Source organism: Thunnus maccoyii, chromosome 20 (assembly GCF_910596095.1).
Source record: "Thunnus maccoyii chromosome 20, fThuMac1.1, whole genome shotgun sequence".
Lineage (NCBI taxonomy): Eukaryota > Metazoa > Chordata > Actinopteri > Scombriformes > Scombridae > Thunnus > Thunnus maccoyii.
The window spans coordinates 18,085,099-18,097,502 of record NC_056552.1 but is presented as its reverse complement, the minus strand read 5'-3'; the positions used below and the strand labels follow the sequence as shown (position 1 = coordinate 18,097,502).

At 39.8% G+C, this 12,404-nt stretch overlaps 1 protein-coding gene across 1 annotated transcript in view; it reads left to right on the top strand.

Moving 5' to 3' along the window:
* itga3b (integrin, alpha 3b) overlaps nt 1–12,400 on the top strand; it is a 32,455-nt gene extending 20,055 nt beyond the window's left edge. The window contains exons 5-26 of the mRNA XM_042397931.1: nt 127–225; nt 494–698; nt 1,425–1,618; nt 2,068–2,156; nt 2,254–2,390; nt 2,736–2,822; nt 2,911–2,978; nt 3,175–3,320; nt 3,403–3,549; nt 3,644–3,741; nt 3,989–4,157; nt 4,411–4,485; nt 4,591–4,670; nt 4,953–5,030; nt 5,176–5,278; nt 5,599–5,775; nt 6,779–6,910; nt 8,830–8,943; nt 9,513–9,611; nt 9,704–9,829; nt 10,075–10,246; nt 10,640–12,400. Of these exons, the coding sequence (XP_042253865.1) occupies nt 127–225; nt 494–698; nt 1,425–1,618; nt 2,068–2,156; nt 2,254–2,390; nt 2,736–2,822; nt 2,911–2,978; nt 3,175–3,320; nt 3,403–3,549; nt 3,644–3,741; nt 3,989–4,157; nt 4,411–4,485; nt 4,591–4,670; nt 4,953–5,030; nt 5,176–5,278; nt 5,599–5,775; nt 6,779–6,910; nt 8,830–8,943; nt 9,513–9,611; nt 9,704–9,829; nt 10,075–10,185 (2,534 nt within the window). The 3' untranslated portion in view covers nt 10,186–10,246; nt 10,640–12,400. The remainder of the gene's footprint in view (nt 1–126; nt 226–493; nt 699–1,424; nt 1,619–2,067; nt 2,157–2,253; nt 2,391–2,735; nt 2,823–2,910; nt 2,979–3,174; nt 3,321–3,402; nt 3,550–3,643; nt 3,742–3,988; nt 4,158–4,410; nt 4,486–4,590; nt 4,671–4,952; nt 5,031–5,175; nt 5,279–5,598; nt 5,776–6,778; nt 6,911–8,829; nt 8,944–9,512; nt 9,612–9,703; nt 9,830–10,074; nt 10,247–10,639) is intronic.
* Nucleotides 12,401–12,404: the final 4 nt, after the last annotated feature.

Below are 12,404 nucleotides of genomic sequence, written 5' to 3'. Positions count from 1 at the left end.
CCCCATTGAGGACTACTACAATCCTAGTGTTAGTCTAACAGTAGGATTATTCTCTGTCTGGGAAACCTGTCTGTTGTGCATGAAGCAGATTTTAACATTGTTGTCTGATTCTGCTTTGATATAAAGGGAATGTTCATGTAACATGGAGAGATCCGGATCCAGGGAATGCATGGGACTCCACTGGAAAAGACTTTGGACAGCTGAACAGACGATACAGTTATATGGGTATGTTTCTGTTTTTGTATGATATAATATGTAAAATCCTTTTTTACCATTTAACCTTCCCACAGTCAGATGGACATCTGGTTGTCAGAGTGAAATGCAAGACAGCCACAAAAAATGAGGACGTCAGTTTTAAAAGATGTTTTTCATTTCACAATAGTGTCATCTGTATCACAGCAAATGCCATTTTGGTACTGAAAATGGCCCATATTGCCTTTACAAAGGTCAGATGACAGTTTTAACAGTGAATCTCTAATGTTGTCTTCTGCAGGTTATTCAGTTCTTGAAGACAGGAAGCTGCTGAGCCATGGTGACTACACAGTGGTGACAGGGTCACCCAGGGACGAGTCCAAGGGCTCTGTGATGTTTGGGAGAAAGACTGACACCAACATCGAGCCTGTGATCATCATCCCCGGGGAACAAGTGGGCTCGTACTTTGGGAACAGCCTGGCTATCACCGACCTCAACAACGATGAGTATGTCTCTGCACACCAGCTATTGTAATTATGGAGAACTGTGAATAGTGAAAATCAGTAATATTTTCAGCCTTTTCTGTTCTTATATTGTACATTTAGAAAATAAGAACATTATTCCTTGTTTGGACCCCATACTACATCATACACCTGATTAGTTTACTGCTTGGTATCATAGGAACAAGGACATTTTCCTCCAAAAGCTGAAATAACATTTTCAGTGTCACATTGACATCAACAAAAATCCAAGTTTTCCTTACTAGGGACCAAAAAAATTGTAATGGGTTGCAAATGGCATCCCATTAAATCAGAAATAATGTTTCCAGCTTTTCACCTAATGCCATTTTTGAAGCCACACAGCTAGAGAGGGAGAAAAAGGAAGGGTTATGCCTGCATGGATGAATGCCTTTAACTGTATCTTGTGTATCTTAAGGTGTGAACTGCTCTAATGTTCTGTAGTTATGATCTACTATGTTATGTGGAGAATGCATATATGACTGGGCAGGAATGAAAACCTGTCCTTTCAGCAGCTCAGATAAGGTGTTCGTCATGACATCATTGCAAAATCACGTGTCTCCCTTTGATGCATGAATGAAACCTTGTTGGACCTGAAAGATTTTAGGGAACGTGTCCATTTGAGATGCAAAGAATAGGACTTGGTTTTATTTGAATGTTCATGTATTTGCTTATTAATGTATAATTTTTGGATGTTTCTTTTGTATTTTCCAGTTGGAATGACCTAATCGTGGGCGCCCCGTTTTACTTTGACCGTATGAAGGATGAGGGAGGAGCAGTGTATATCTACATGAATGAGAATGGATCTTTCCAGAAAACTGCCACCAAGGTATTGAGGGGTCCAGCAACCTCTGGGTTCGGCTTTGCAGTTGCTGCCATTGGTGATATCAACCAAGATGGATTCCAAGGTATGACACTGAACACAACATTTGTTTTACAATTACACAAACAAAATGAAGTTAATGCCTCATGGAAAAGAAAGCTCCAAGAGGACAATATCCTTCCACCCAAAGTGCAGGTTCATTGATGCAGTCACATCAAGTTAAACCAGAGGTAGTACATTCAGAAGCACCCTATTAAGTACCTTGTATGATTGTTTCTTATGCATTGTTGCTAAGCAATTATCTCAGCAGAGAAACATAATGGACCATGTTGCATTACACAAAACTGTAAAGCTTTAAAAAAAAAAAAAAAAAAAAAAAATTGCAGCAGCTGGCATTCACTAATCATTATGTAGTGTTATGCTGCCACCTACAGGGCTAACACTGCCCCTAGACAAACCTCCACCAATTTCTTTTCAGCTGCTCACCTTTGCACACTTCTTTGAAATAGTTCACCCCTTTCTTAATGTCTGCAGACTTTGCAGTGGGAGCTCCTTTCCACGACACAGGAAAGGTCTACATATGGATGGGAAGTAAAAAGGGAATCTCAAAGGAGTACAGTCAGGTAACGTCTCACCTACTGTGATTGACAGGTCAGACTTCTCCTAAAAGATCCAGATTTATTGTGTTGATCTTTCATGAGTCATTGTTGCCCTCCATAGGTGATTGAGGGTAAATCAGTGGGTAATGGAGGTTTCCAGACTTTTGGCTACTCCATCAATGGAGGGATGGACATGGATGACAACAGTTACCCTGACATCTTGGTTGGCTCTCTGGATGACCGCATCGCCCTGCTCAGGTAGAAATAGTAGAGAAAAACGTCATTATTGGGTAAAAACATCGCCACTTCACTTTTTTGATTTAATTTTATTTAAAATATCAAATTGTGTCCTGTGTGTTGATAAAGTACTGTGAACTGTGTGTTTATGAACAGAAAATTACATTTTTGTGTAAGCCAAAAGCAAAACTTATTTCCTAAAAAGATGGCATTGTGGAAGTACAAAGTTTAACAGTAAATATTATATAATAATGTACAAGCAGACACATTAGGTGGAAGATTTTCTCACTTTTTGTTAGTTTAATCATTCTGTTTTTATAACTTAGGCACAGTCTGATTCACTTTTGTTTGTTTGTGTGTTTCCAGGGCTCGACCAGTCATCCACTTAACTAAGGACTTCACTGTCAAGCCAAAGATTGTGGACCCTAATCGGTGTCCTGGAAATACACCATGGTGAGATTTCTCTTCAGAGCATCTAATTCTGACACTTGCTCATTCAATTTTGTTTGAAAATTAATCAGTTTCTCTTTGTGTTTCACAGTATTACAGCGACTCTGTGCTTGTCTTTCACTCTAAGCAACGGAAACAAAGACTTCAAGAAAAATATCAGTAAGCAGTCTTCCGTTACTTAAACAAACCATATACTTTCAAATTGTATAATTTAAAGGCTGCAATTATACTGGCCCTCTGGCAGCTTGCAGATCATCATGTTAATTCTTCATATTGTCAAAAACTAATGAATTATCAACACATGGACTTGCCGCATCTTTCTATAATGTTCTGTATACATTTCCACTTTGTGAAGCGGTGAAGTACACAGTGGAGGCCGACATGGAGAGGAGAAGAAGCCCTCGTGTTCATTTTCAGGCCAATAATGATGACACATACACAGGCTTCCTGAGCCTGCCATCCTCCAAAACCAGGTGTAATGTTCTGAACCTGATTTTAGCGGTAAGATGTCACTACAAATACAAATACTCACTACAAAAAAAATAAATTAAGACTAATACAAGATTCTTGGATGAATTTACAGGGGCCTGTTAGAGACAAACTGGAGCCGGTGGTCTTTTCCCTCAACATATCACTACATGAACAAAAACCTAAATCCAAACGCTCCCTGCAGAACCTGGACTTTTTCCCAATTTTTAGCCAGGAGCAGAAACTCACAAAAAGAACTGAGGTTGGTGCATACACAGCATTCAGAGGCCACATTTTATAGATTGTTAGGGAAGCACATGTTTATGATGTGTTATTATTTGTTCCGTTTCTTGCAGATTAACTTTCAGAAGGAGTGTGGCTCGGACAACAAATGTACCAGTAACCTGCAGCTGACCGCCCAGTTTGTTGATGATGGCAGAAAGGCTTACCCCAGGTGAAATGAAATTCTGAGTAGTGAAGCCTTCTTTGGCTGATAGAGACTTTTTTCATGCCTAATAATCAAAAAAGTCAGTGTTTTTAGGATTAGCTGTTACTGCTACAGTGTTAACAGTAGCAGGCAAGACCTGAGTATACTTAAGGCCCTAAATGTATATGCCAAAATTAATACATTTAAGGACTTGTCAAAATTTGAAAAATAAGTGAATAAATAATACATGTTGTTCATATATTCCTGTGTCCAGGCAGGGCAAATTCCAGGTACTTCAGTTCAGCAGCGATATGAAGATAATACGGCTGATGGTGGAGGTGACCAACTTTCCTTCCCGGGGGAAGGTGGCTGAGGACGCCCACCAGGCCATGCTCAACGTCACCATTCCTGATGCTCTGAGATATTCTGGTGTCAGGTCGGCGGTACGTCCACTGGAGGGCAGCAGATGACAAATTTAGGGTGGACGTTTAATAGTTTAATAGTTTAATAGTTAAATATAAGTGTTAAATTCTTTTTTTTAATAGCACAAAATCACACTATTAGATTTTTCTTTTTGTATGTCATAAAGAGTAAAAATAGCTTCACTTGTTATTCTGTGATACTGTTCCCACTGCACTTGCATATCCAGTCCCTTGAACTGCTAAATGTGATCCTTTTAATATGCTGTGTGTTTAGGACCACGATGTACAATGCAGTCTTGAGGGCACAGTGATTTGTGATTTGGGGAATCCACTTAAAGGCAATGAGAAGGTAATTTTAAATATTTGTCACTGGCTTTCCCTCTTAGATTTGGCTTTTATTTCCTCCACTGAAATATCCTTGTCACACTTCTCATTTGCTTGTCGTCTTAATCAGGTGTCACTCACCCTCAAGTTTGAGACATCAGGGATCGATCTGTACACACAAGAGGTTGAGTCTCAGCTGCTTCTGTCCACGTGAGTGTTTAACACTAATGCAGAATTGTACTTCCTTTGCAGTAGTACAGTATTTTAGAGGCTAGTTTTAATTCAGCTTTTTACATACTACATTTGTTTATGTTTGGGCACCAGTCTTGATTCTACAGGAAAGCATTTTGTAGCTTTCCTTAATTGTATTTTTTCAACTTTAGCGCAAAAGTTTAGGCTGCATTTGAATTTTCAGCGATAACTTCTTGCTTTTATGGATGTAAAATAATCACTAAATATTACACTTGCAAACATTTTTGTTTGTTTCTTCAGCCTCAGCGAGCAGAGTGACCTGAAGCCTGTGCCTGTGGCTCTGCTGATTGAGAACACCATCCGCCCTTCCTTCTCTATGTGAGTGCCATTACGTAACATCTCATGACGCACTGTATGTACAGTACAGCAACCACTTAAGTACTTGTAGGTCACATCACATTATCTTCTACCCCAGTTTCTGCTTGCACAATGTACAATCATTTCCAACTCTTACCCCGTCCAGAGCGAACCCGGTGGTGCAAACACAGTTCGGTGGGACAGTGATGGGCGAGTCAGCCATGGTCAACACCAGTGACGTGGGCAGTCTGGTGGAGTTCACCTTCAATGTGAGTCACCTCTACCACTCAGACTATATTAGACCTCCAGAACTGTATATTGCATCTACAATATGTGTGCCTCTCACCCACATTTCCTTCATCCCCACCCTGTCTTTGAGGGATTTTTTTTTTATCCTTCAGAAGTTTAATATTGCGTGGGGAAGGGATTGTTATGTGAGCTATGGTTTGTGGTATAAGCATGACCAGGGGCGGATACTATTTAAGAGTCGCACACAGTCATAGTCAAGCCCTGACTGTTATGTCACACTATCTGTTTGATTTCTACTGACGTTCCCTTTTTTTGTGCCACTGACTTTTTTCACCACCAGGTAAACATGGAAGGTCAGCCCCTGGGAGACCTGGGGACCCTTGCTGTGGAATTTGAGTGGCCCTTTGAGGTTGCCAACGGCAAGTGGTTGCTGTACCTGACGAAGATCGTCATTAAGGGGCAATCAGAGACAGAATGTAAACCTCATGGAGAAGTTGTCAACCTGCTTAACCTAACTGTAAGGCTCTTTTTTAGGCTTTGGTTTAGAGCCACAATATGCACCTTTTTCCTCAAAAGGTCAACTGAATTGTATTGTTGTATTGCCTTCATTGCACTCACTTCCTCAAGTTTATTCCCAAATGTTTTGGATACACTGAAACAGTTTCCAGACAGAGTGATATAAACCAGAGACAGGCACTGAATATGCAGATTGTGGATACAGTTTATTGCAACAAAAAGTACTTGAAACATTGCCACAGATGAATCTGGTAAACTTTGTAGGTTCATATTCAGACAAAGACCTTTGTTACATGTGGTTCTTCTCTATTATAATGTTTACTATTTCTGCACTGTCAACTACACATGTACACTGCACATGTAGCTTTTCTGTTCTCAAATTTCTTATAGCTTGCTGCTGGCTTCACCCATGATATACTATGCACATCCCAAAATATCCCATTATTAAAATACTACAAACACAGTAGATAAACAATAGAGCAGTTGTTTTAATGAAAGAACAAAAAGTTAATTTTCTTGATCTTACCACTCACCTGCTTTGGAGAAATGTAACAGTACACTTGATGAATTTCACTGAACTGGGCTGACTTAATTTACTTTAACTTTCCTGACGTAGAGTGTATTGTGCTGTTCACAGGTTCCTTACATGTGCTGCAAATCATTCTGACGTTAGTGCGAACTGAAGCAGTCTGAGCAGTCTAGAGTACATCGCTGTGGTAGAAAAGTGGTGTGAAAATGGTCTCAATGCCAAACCACGGCTGTTCAGAAATACATTTTGGAAAAAAAACATCAGCGTCGCCACATACAAACCTCACAGAGCCCCAAATAGAAAATCATGATGCGTGTGGCCTACATATAGACAGTGGAAATGACAATGCTATTCTGAGAATAATCTGGTGATGTCTTTATCAAAACCAGTAATTACCACTAGGCCTCTGATGTAATGTCTCTGTCTCCTCTGCTTCCCGCTTTCATTTTTCCCTTGTCCCTCTCTTGTCTTCCAGTTGTCAGAGAGTAGATCTAAGCGTGTGAAACGGCAGATCAGGGTGGACAATGTCGATGACACAGACCAGCCGCATATTATCGAGCCACAGGCAGCGATCACACTGAACACTCGAAAGGAGTCCTACTTATTGGTAAGAAATGGTTCTGCCTTACCAAGGATCACAAACAGCTTTCACATGTTATTTGAAGTATATGTGAATTATATTTGTTCATCAGAGTTTGAGATAGGAACTCTGCACATTTCACATCTCCAGATCGTGGGAGAGAAATTTAAGAAATCACATCACTGATATTTCATATATGGACTCTAAAGTTACCTATGTGTCCCCAGTAGACTATGAACAGTGATGTTTCATTACTGTTTGTTGAATAAGCACAAGTGATGAACATCATCTCCAGAGTAATAAAATACTAACTTGTATATACTGTAAAGCTCAATGGTATAGAGATATGTAGATAAATCTACATTTTTTAGGGGGACTGGTAAAAGTAACAAGTAGGATGAGCATAAAATATTATGTTGAGCTACTTTCTTGTTGTTTCATAGGTCATGACGGTGGTGAGCAGTAACAGTTATTGCACCACCACAGATTACTCTGCAGCAGATAAAATTTACCTCTAAAAGTTAACCTGGTTAGGTCTGTGAAATTGAATGAATATTAGTTGTTTGTATTGTAGTTGTTGAGATATTTCTTTCTGAACTGATTGCGTCCTACTTAAAGGACAGGGACTACTTTGTGTCTATAGGTAATTACATGACTGAATGGACAAAAATAACATGAGTTCCCCAAGGCTTCATTCTGGTGCCTCCTCTGTTCAACATCTACATGCTCCCACAGTTCAGATTATGGAAAACAACAAAGTATGTTACCACAATACCACAATAAAGCGACACACAAATTTACTAACTATATCACCAGGGGACTATGGTCCAATTCAAGCACTGAGTGAGTGCATTGACAAAGTCAGCCTACTATCACTTGAAGAATATATCAAGTATTAAAGGACTTATGTCTCAGCAGGATTTGGAAAAACTTGTCCATGCATTTATCTTTAGTAGACTTGACTACTGAATCGGTGTCTTTACGGGTCTCCCTAAAATATTGATCAGAGAACTGCAGCTGATTCAGAACGCTGCTGCTTGAGTCCTCACTAAGACCAAGAAAGTGGATCATGTAACTCCCATTCTCAGATCTTTATACTGGTTTCCTGTAATATAATATAAATAATTGACTTTGAAATACCGCTGTTGGTTTATAAAGTACTGAATGGTTTAGGGCCAAAATATATTTCTGATCTGCTGCCACATAATGAACCATCCAGACCTCTCAGGTCATCTGGGACGGGTCTGCTTTCTGTTCCCAGAGTCAAAACTAAACATGCAGAGGCAGCGTTCATTTTTTATGCAACACATATCTTGAACAAACTCCCATAAAGCTGCAGCTCAGCTGCCACTCTCTGTTCTTTTAAATCACAGCTGAAGACTTTTCTGTTTGCAACTGCCTTATATTAAACCAAATTTGAGGGTTAATATCTTATACTGCACTGTAACTTTTATTCTCCTGTTTTATCTGTGTTATTTTATTTTAGCTTATTTGTATGTCGAACTTCTTGACACTTTTTAATTGTATTTGAATGTCTTTTTATATTGCCTTGTGTTGCTTTTATATCTGTCTTTATGCCTTTTATGTTCTATGTAAAGCACTTTGAATTGTCTTGTTGTTGAAATATTCTATACAAATAAACTTGCCTTGCCTTGAAGCAAAGTGGTAGGCCGACCAACTGACAGACCAACCATGCCTAAGCCATGCCGTATGGCTAAAAACCACTAGCAATGACTACTTCACTCAACATACTGTACAAATCTTCTTCTCCTATAATAGTATAAGTAGTTTTAACCATTGAGGCTCCTAGTCTAGAATGTATAGTGTACATCTGTTAATATACATTTTATTAAGATTATGTCCATCCTGACGAAATTATGCAAGAGCAAAATTGTCTGCATTTATTCACTTGTGTAATAGTGCCTCTTTCTCATTGTGTGTTGAAGGAATGCTCCAAGGGAACAGCACGATGCGTGACTTTTACCTGTCCACTGCTCAACATGACGGATTCAGCCAAGATTTATGTGAGGTCCCGTTTGTGGAACAGTACAATGCTCGAGGTCAGCTCACCACACACACACACACACACATCACAAAAAATGTTAATAATATAATAAAACTGTCCATGTCTTCTTCCTGTTTTGGTTGAGGAACAACAATAATGAGTATAAGTTTATTCATTAATAAACATTAATTCAAATGTGATAAATCTTCATATGGTCAGAAGCCTAAAGCACATCCTGTGCTAATCCATTCACACCAATTTCAGTCTTAACAGATGTGCACCGCTGGGATAAACCTCCTATTGGCCAACTTTTGCATCTGTCTTCCTTGTGCTCTCCTTTCTAAGCACTGCTGGCCAAATTAAAATTTGCCATCTTAAAACAAATATTGTTGCATATTTACTGGTCAGTTATGGCAAGATTTTAGTCAGTCGTGCACAAAATGTTCCTAAATAATCTGTCCAGGGTATATGTAGTAATGGCTTCATTGAGCTTTGTGCAGCTCCATCTCTTGATAAATTAAGTAACTTCAATAGCTGCAAATACTCAGTTTGAAAGAGTGTATCTGGATTCTATGTTTCTACAACCTTTGACTTCTTTGTGAAAATGTTTGTGTGCTTCTGCAGGACTATCCCAATGCTCAGCGGATCATGGTTAAAGGTCAAGCCACGCTGAAGCTCATTACAAATAGACCAACCATAAAGATGGACAGTCAGACTAACATGGTATGGGTTTTCTCAATGATGGTAATAATGATGATGCTGCTGATAATGATGATGATGATGATTTTACTGGACTGTCTCCACTTTTCTTGTAGTTCACAGTAGATGTAGAACCAGTGGCAGGAGTAGAGATACCCTATGAGCTCCCGTTATGGATCATCATCTCTGCAGCTGTAGCGGGAATTCTACTACTAGGAATCATCATTCTTATACTTTGGAAGGTGAGACTACAAATCATACCACATTGATTACTCTCGTACATGAACCTGCTGTATTTCTGCAGACGCAGACTTTGAGTAGCCCTGAATTTTATTTACTCACAAGATCCTCACTGGATTATATGATAGCTGCTTACCCCTTCACCTGACTGATCTATATTCATCTTACTCCATATTGAGCTGTTAGTCTAACCTTTGACTCCCTCCCATGATCCCTCCTCCTCCTCCTCCTCCTCCTCCACCTCCAGTGTGGCTTCTTCCAGAGGGCCAGCAGGAGGGAGATGTATGAGGCCAAGGCCCAGAAGGCTGAGATGAAGATCCAGCCCTCTGAGACAGAGAGGCTGACTGAGGACTACTGAGACCCCCATGGGTCCCCATTTGCAGTGGGGACCCAACAGCACACACCAGTGGGGCCTTTGGGTAACAACACCCCTTCAAATGGATTTTCTGTGAATGCTACTAATGACAGCGTTATACGGGTGGGGTGTAATTCGACTCACTTGCCACTTCACTTTCTTTCTCTTCAATTTCTTGTAGTTATGTATCTAACATTTCTTCTACTTCCCTTTCAGGCTTGTACTATGTCTTGAGCTGCTGATCACTTTATATCATGTTTGTCTGCAATTCTGCAATCCTTAATCTTTCTTTTCCATCTTACTCAGTGGGATATTGTGGGTCTCTCTTTTCCCTAACTTGACTTTCCCCAGCCTCTGAATCCTAAATGTTTTTCTCAGTCCACCACTAATCCCAGCTCTCCGGCGGCTAAAGTGTATCCTCTTTAATGTCCCCCCTCTCCCTCTCTTAACTCTATAGCTTGGATTCTTCAAGCGAGCCATCTACTACCGGATAATGCCAAAGCACCAGGGGGTGAAAATTCGCAAGGCTGAGCGCTATCAGTTCAATCTGGGTTTTCAGCCTGAGGAGCCGCAGAAAAAGTACTGGATCACCAACTGGACAGAGATGCAGCATTACTACTACTGAGGCCTTAACTTGGAACCCTGAACCACTCACCGTCACACTGTTTTGACACGGGCCAAAGAACATTGGGCTTCGTCAAGCCACATGGATTCCTCAGTGCACAGACCAACTGTGGAGAGTGCATTCTATTTGAAACATAACTGTTTGTACATTTCTAGTAGATTTCATCAACTTTTTCAGTGCAATATACTGAACATTTTTGTTTCAGAGATTGTAATTTGTTATGTATTTTTATTGAATGCAGTGCTGTAAATTGAATCGGGGTTGCATTCAAGAGTAACTTGTTTGTCATTAGTTGTTTTGATTAAGGTTTTTATGTACTGAATTTGGTGTTTTCATTTCTTTCTGAATCCTCTGTGCACAGTTCCTGGTCATTCATCATGTTTATTTCTACCATGTCCGTTTGCTCTCTAATCAGAGGAATGAGTCTATTGATTTTCTCTGTGATTGTATAAGTCTTTCCCTGCTCTGTCCCCAATCATCATTTTGTGGTCAGTGGTTGTAGGCTATGTATGGGTCTTAAATCTACATCAGTCATTCTGGAGATCATTTTCAAACTGCACTTAAAATATGTTGACCAGCATCCACTGTGTTATGAGTGAACAAGCGTCTTTATTGTGTGTGAATGTCCATGTCAGTGTTTGGCAAGCATCAAGTAGACTAGCATCTCAATTGCAGTCGTGGTTGTGGAACTGACCTCATATCCAGAACATGATAATAGTACTCTTAAAGCTACATGAAAACATTATTTCCCTAGTTTCAGGGAATAAATACAGAGTGTACTAGTGTGGTACAGAGAGAAATTCCTTGAGTACTGTGGAAGAATGAGTTTTATGTTTTACTTGCCCCCATGAGATTCCACTGCTACGGTCCATTGTCAAACAATCTTGCAACAAGTTAAAAAGCAAAAGCTTCTTGTTTGTATGTAGACTTACAGTCTATATACATGTTGATGAGATCATGGGAGTACACTTAATCACTATTTATTACACTGTCTTGCGTTATTATAGGACCTATTTGGATATTTTAAAACGATCACGTACAGGGAGTCACAACACTGGATTCAATAATACCTTATATTGTACCTGACTGGAGAGTTCATGATGTTGTAACTCCAGCGTAGATAGTTACACCATAAATTGTACATAGTGACAAGTTATGACGCTGCAAATTATGTAAGTTACAAATTGACTTTATGAATGAATGCATATGTCATTGGCCTTTGTTGTTTCACTGTCCCTGAGTTTTGTATTTTTGTACGCAACAGTGAGCTGACACTTGGATTGTTTCCAAGCCACTGTGGCCCCCATTGAGGTCTACCTGCAGCACTGAAAATGGACTGGACCAAAAGAAGACAGTCTCTGATGGGACAAAGTGTTGCGTTACCGCCCTAGTCCGTGTTACCTGAGAGCCCACAGGTATTCTGTTGTGAAACTGAGATCTGTGGTCGTTACAGAGGCTCCATTGACTCTCTGAGTAAAGAGGGAAGGGCTGATGAACCAATGCACAAATTCTGTTCTCTGTGGTGGTGTTGTTTTTTTTAACTGTGCAGTTTCAATGTAATTAAATTGTTTTGAACAACCTTTCCAGTTTTAATTCA